Here is a 4,639-nt window from a genome sequence, read left to right as displayed (position 1 = left end):
GAATAAGGACTCAGCGCCTCTTGCAGCCACGGAAGTGAAGGGGCAATTTTAAGGGTTTCGCGGCGGGGATCATTGTTAATAAGAATCTGGGACTGGGGTGGAGAGCGCATCTTGCAGCCGTGCAACGCCCCGCCCCGCCCCGCCCCGCCTCGCCCCTGCCACCGTCTGCCCGGCCCACTCCCGCTCCCCCACCCGCCTCCATCAAAAGGGAAGTCGCGGGGACCGAAAAGGCCAGTTGTTTACAAAGGGGGAGGGGAGCGGGGCTTGACCGTCGCTTCCTGCATCTGGGATGGAGCAGAAAGACGCGCGTCCCAAGATGTCGGACACCAAGTCAAAGGGCGAGGTATTGTCTGATGAATCGAACCGCAAGCCATTTTGGCTCTCCGTGTCCATCCAGCCGCCGATGTCAGTCCTCCGGGCGGCCTGAGCGAGGACACCGGATGGGATTCGTAACATTCGACTTCCCTGCGGAGCGCGACCGCGCGCGCCACGTAAGGCCCGCGCCCCGGGAACCGCGCGCCCCTGGCCAGCCCTACCCGGCTGCGGCCCGGCTGGGCCCGGCGGGCGGCAGGCCCCCCGAGCGGGGAGGTTGGTTTTATGAATGGGAACATCTCCGCGTCGCGGCGCCAGCCCGGAGCCGCGGGCACAGCCTCCCTCCACCCGCCAGCGGTCTGCGCCGCTGTTCTCTCTCCGCCGCTGCCGCGGGAAGGGCGGTGGGCGAGGCGCGGCACAGTGGGTGGGGACCAGGCGGAAGGAAGGGCTGGCAGCGCAGCCGGCTCAGCCCACGGAGTTGCAGGCTGGCGTGAAACAGACACACATTAGGAGCCGTTTGTTGAGAAACGCTGTGAATATTGAAGTCTCGCCTCCCCCTCTCCTGCAGGTCTCCGTGGCTCCAAACAAAGACGGGGCTGGCTCCGCGGCGCAAGGCCTGCGAGCTCAGCGTCTGCAGGCTCGTAAGGGGGTGGGGGTGGCAGCAGGGGGAGGGGGAAGCAGCGCTGGCTGGCGGATCACCGGAGGAAGCCGCAGCCCTGGGTGAGGCCGGTGCCCAGGGGACAGGGGCCGCAAGCTGATGCACATCACTGATGTTTCTCTCTCTCTCCCTCTCCTTTTCTCTCTGAAATCAATAAAAATGTATTTTTTTAAATGATAAAATCCTATGACTCTTCAGTTCAGCTTTGTCCACGGGTGAGCAGTGTGTCTTCAGGTTGAAGAGCCGACCCACCCAGGGCCAGGGCAGAGCTCCAAGACTGAAGACACCTGACTCTCCTTGCCCTCGGCTATAGGAAGCTCAGAGCAATCATTTCACCAGGCAGCGGAACACCAGGTGGGAGATGGTGACAACCTTGCCCTCATTTGCCTTCTTTTTTTTGGGGGGGGGGTATTTTTATTGATTTTAGAGAGAGGAAGGGAGAGGGCTAGATAGAAGCATCGATCAGCTGCCTCCTGCACGCCCCCCACTGGGGATGGAGCCTGCAGCTAAGGTACATGCTCTTGACCTGAATCGAACCCAGGACCCTTCAGTTCTCAGGCCAACGCTCTATCCACTGACACAAATTGGTTAGGGCAGCGGTTCTCAACCTGTGGGTCGCGACCCCTTTGGGGGTCAAACGACCCTTTCACAGGGGTCGCCTAAGACCATCGGAAAACACATATATCATTACATATTGTTTTTGTGATTCATCACTATGCTTTCATGATGTTCAATTTGTAACAATGAGAATACATCCTGCATATCAAATGTTTACATGACGATTCATAACAGTGGCAAAATTACAGTGATGAAGTAGCAACGGAAATAATTTTATGGTTGGGGGTCGCCACAACATGAGGAACTGTATTAAAGGGTCGCGGCATAAGGAAGGTTGAGAACCATTGGGTTAGGGCCTAATCTGCCTTCTATAGATAGAGCCACCGTAAGCGGGAACCTGCCTGCCACACCTGATGTAAGTCTCCAGGTCTAGAAGGGAGGGAGGCCTCTCAGGTGTGGGAGGTTGCCAGGAAGCACCAGGGCTGGGAGTGCCCAACCTTCAAGAGGACAGGCCCGCCTGCCCCCCAATTCTCTCTGGGGGGAGGGGGAGCTGGGCAGAGGGAGCCCCCTCCACGCTACTCTTCCTGGCTGCGGAGCAGGCCCAGAGGCCGGGCTAGCCAAGCAGCCTGGAGCCTCACACGTTGAGTGCACTGAGTGGCTTAGCCCAAAGAATCTGCCTTTTGTCTGACATTCCAGTACATTCCACTCACCCTCCCCTCCGGGCTCCAGCGGCAGCAAACTCATAAAGGCCTCTTTCACCAGCACATGCACGGTGCCTCCCGGCTTCTCGCTGTTTACACGGGGCCCAGAACTGGCTGTGTGTCAAGGACGAAGCGATTCTGGTATTTACAGCTTTACTGAGTGAGGGCTTCCGGCCTTTTGGGTGGGAAACACCCCCTAAACTTCAGCTCAGGCCTCCGTGATGTTCCTGCATCGAAAGTGCAGTATAATAGCTGTCCTGACACAGCCCTTGTGGCTCAGTGGTTGAGCATCAACCCATGAACCAAGAGGTTACCAGTTTGATTCCCGGTCAGGGCACATGCCTGGGTTGCAGGCTCCATCCCCAGTAGGGGGCATGTAGGAGGCAGCTGATCGATGATGTTTCTCTCTCATCAATGTTTCCATCTCTCTCTCTCTCTCTCACTTCCTCTCTCTCTAAAAATCAATAAAAACATTTTTTTAAAAGATTATTTAAAAAATAGTCGTTCTGACTGTAGCCCTTATACTAGTAGAGTTATAACCTGCTCCTTGGTCAGCCCACAGCCCCTTCCCCTGTGTCCCCTGTGGTCAGCACACAGATCCCTCCCCAGGCCACACTGTGAGGACATTCTCAGGATCCATGCGTTGGGCTTCTCATGTCCAAGGTAAGGGCCAAACTCTTGTCAAGAGGAAGAGTGTAGCCTAGAAAGCCAACAGCAACATCTGTGGATGGACCCAGCTCTTCTTTTTCCGTTAGGCGCAGTGGCTCTCAACCTTCTGGCCCTTTAATACAGTTCTTCATGTTGTGACCCAACCATATAATTATTTGTGTTGCTACTTCAAAACTGTAATGTTGCTACTGTTATGAATCGTCATGTAAATATCTGATATGCAGGATGGTCTTAGGCGACCCCTGTGAAAGGGTCATTCGACCGCCAAAGGGGTCGAGACCCACAGGTTGAGAACCGCTGCGTTAGGGTGTTTTGGGGAAATCTCATCACCACCAGCGTGAATCCCAGTCGCCCTGTCTTCCAGCTGGTCCAGAACAGATCGACATGAAGCTGTGTGGTAAATGGGTGGAAACACTCCTAAAATGCCAGGTATCTCCACCAGCGATGCTCGGGTCCCAAACTCAAGGGTCCTGGGTTCGGTTCCGGTCGGGGGCATGTGCCTTGGTTGTGGGCACATCCCCAGTGGGGGGCGTGCAGGAGGCAGCTGATTGATGTTTCTCTCTCATCGATGTTTCTGGCTCTCTCTCCCTTTCCCTTCCTCTCTGTGGAAGGTCAATATAATATATATATTTTTTTAAAAAAAAGAAAAGAAAAGAACAAAAGGATGAGAACGAATTTAAGACATGCGTTGCAGCCGCCGAAGGGGAACCAAAAGGCCAGGATATTTGAAATGTCAATGGCTGGAGGCATTTAGACGGGAGCTTCGAAAAGAAACGAATGAGTCAGAGGGGAAATGAAAACCTCCCTGTTGGTCAGAACATAAAGCCACAGGACAATTTGTTGAAGGTTTGAATGCTTCTGGGATATGTATAGCAAAGAACAGAAATCAGTAATTTGGTCAAATTGGTTGTTCCGGAATAGTCACGCGGATGTAGTGAAGTAGAGCATAGGGAACCGAGGCAATAACATTGTGTGTGTTTTTAATCCTCACCCAAGGATATTTTTCCATTGATTTTTAGAGAGAGTGGAAGACAGAGGGAAAGACAGAAGTATCGATGTGAGAGAAACACATCGATGGGTTGCCTCCTGCACGAGCCCCGACCAGAGCCCGGGCAGGGGAGGAGCCTGCAACCGAGGTACCTGCCCTTGACTGGAATCGAACCGTGACCTCCTGGTTCATAGGTCAAGGCTCAACCGCTGGAAGCTGCCGTTTCTTGAACTTGCCTGGAGGAGTGGGCCCAGCAGCGAGGTTCCGGAGTCGGGAACACTGGGAGTCATGGAAATTTGCTAAACCTGCTGATGTTGAAGAGTATTTGATCCCAGGGAAAACTATGAGTACTTGTAGCATTTTTCAGACATGAAAAGGTCTGGAACACTCTTCCGTGCCAGGTCCGGGGATGGGGAACTTGTTCTTCCCTCTGGAGATCCCCACGTTAAATTCAAATCAGTTGAACTCAGTTCAATTCAATAGGCACTGTATTTGAAGAGTCCATTGGTGTGTAGGGGGTACACACATAAAAACATACATGCAAACAAACACGCTCGAAATACACACACACACACACACACACACACACACACACACACTCAGCCAGGGCAATTTTCCAAGCTGCCTTTCCAAAGGAAATTGGGTTTTAAAAGGTCTCCACCAAACCCCCATCAATCAAATGCCACAGAGCAGCTGGGCCCACTCAGCCCCACACAATCCCTGCCAGCAAGGCCCTGGGTCCCCGGGGGGTGC

General features: G+C 53.9%; 1 protein-coding gene across 1 annotated transcript in view; it reads right to left on the bottom strand.

Moving 5' to 3' along the window:
- Positions 1-456, bottom strand: part of TRIM67 (tripartite motif containing 67) — a 12,658-nt gene extending 12,202 nt beyond the window's left edge. The window contains exon 1 of the mRNA XM_023746717.1: positions 265-456. Within this exon, the coding sequence (XP_023602485.1) occupies positions 265-456 (192 nt within the window). The remainder of the gene's footprint in view (positions 1-264) is intronic.
- Between the last annotated feature and the right edge of the window lie 4,183 nt (positions 457-4,639).

The sequence above is a fragment of the Myotis lucifugus genome, unplaced genomic scaffold (genome assembly GCF_000147115.1).
Source record: "Myotis lucifugus unplaced genomic scaffold, Myoluc2.0 scaffold_724, whole genome shotgun sequence".
NCBI lineage: Eukaryota > Metazoa > Chordata > Mammalia > Chiroptera > Vespertilionidae > Myotis > Myotis lucifugus.
Note: the sequence above shows the minus strand (reverse complement) of the source record. Positions and strands in the feature narration are given on the sequence as shown.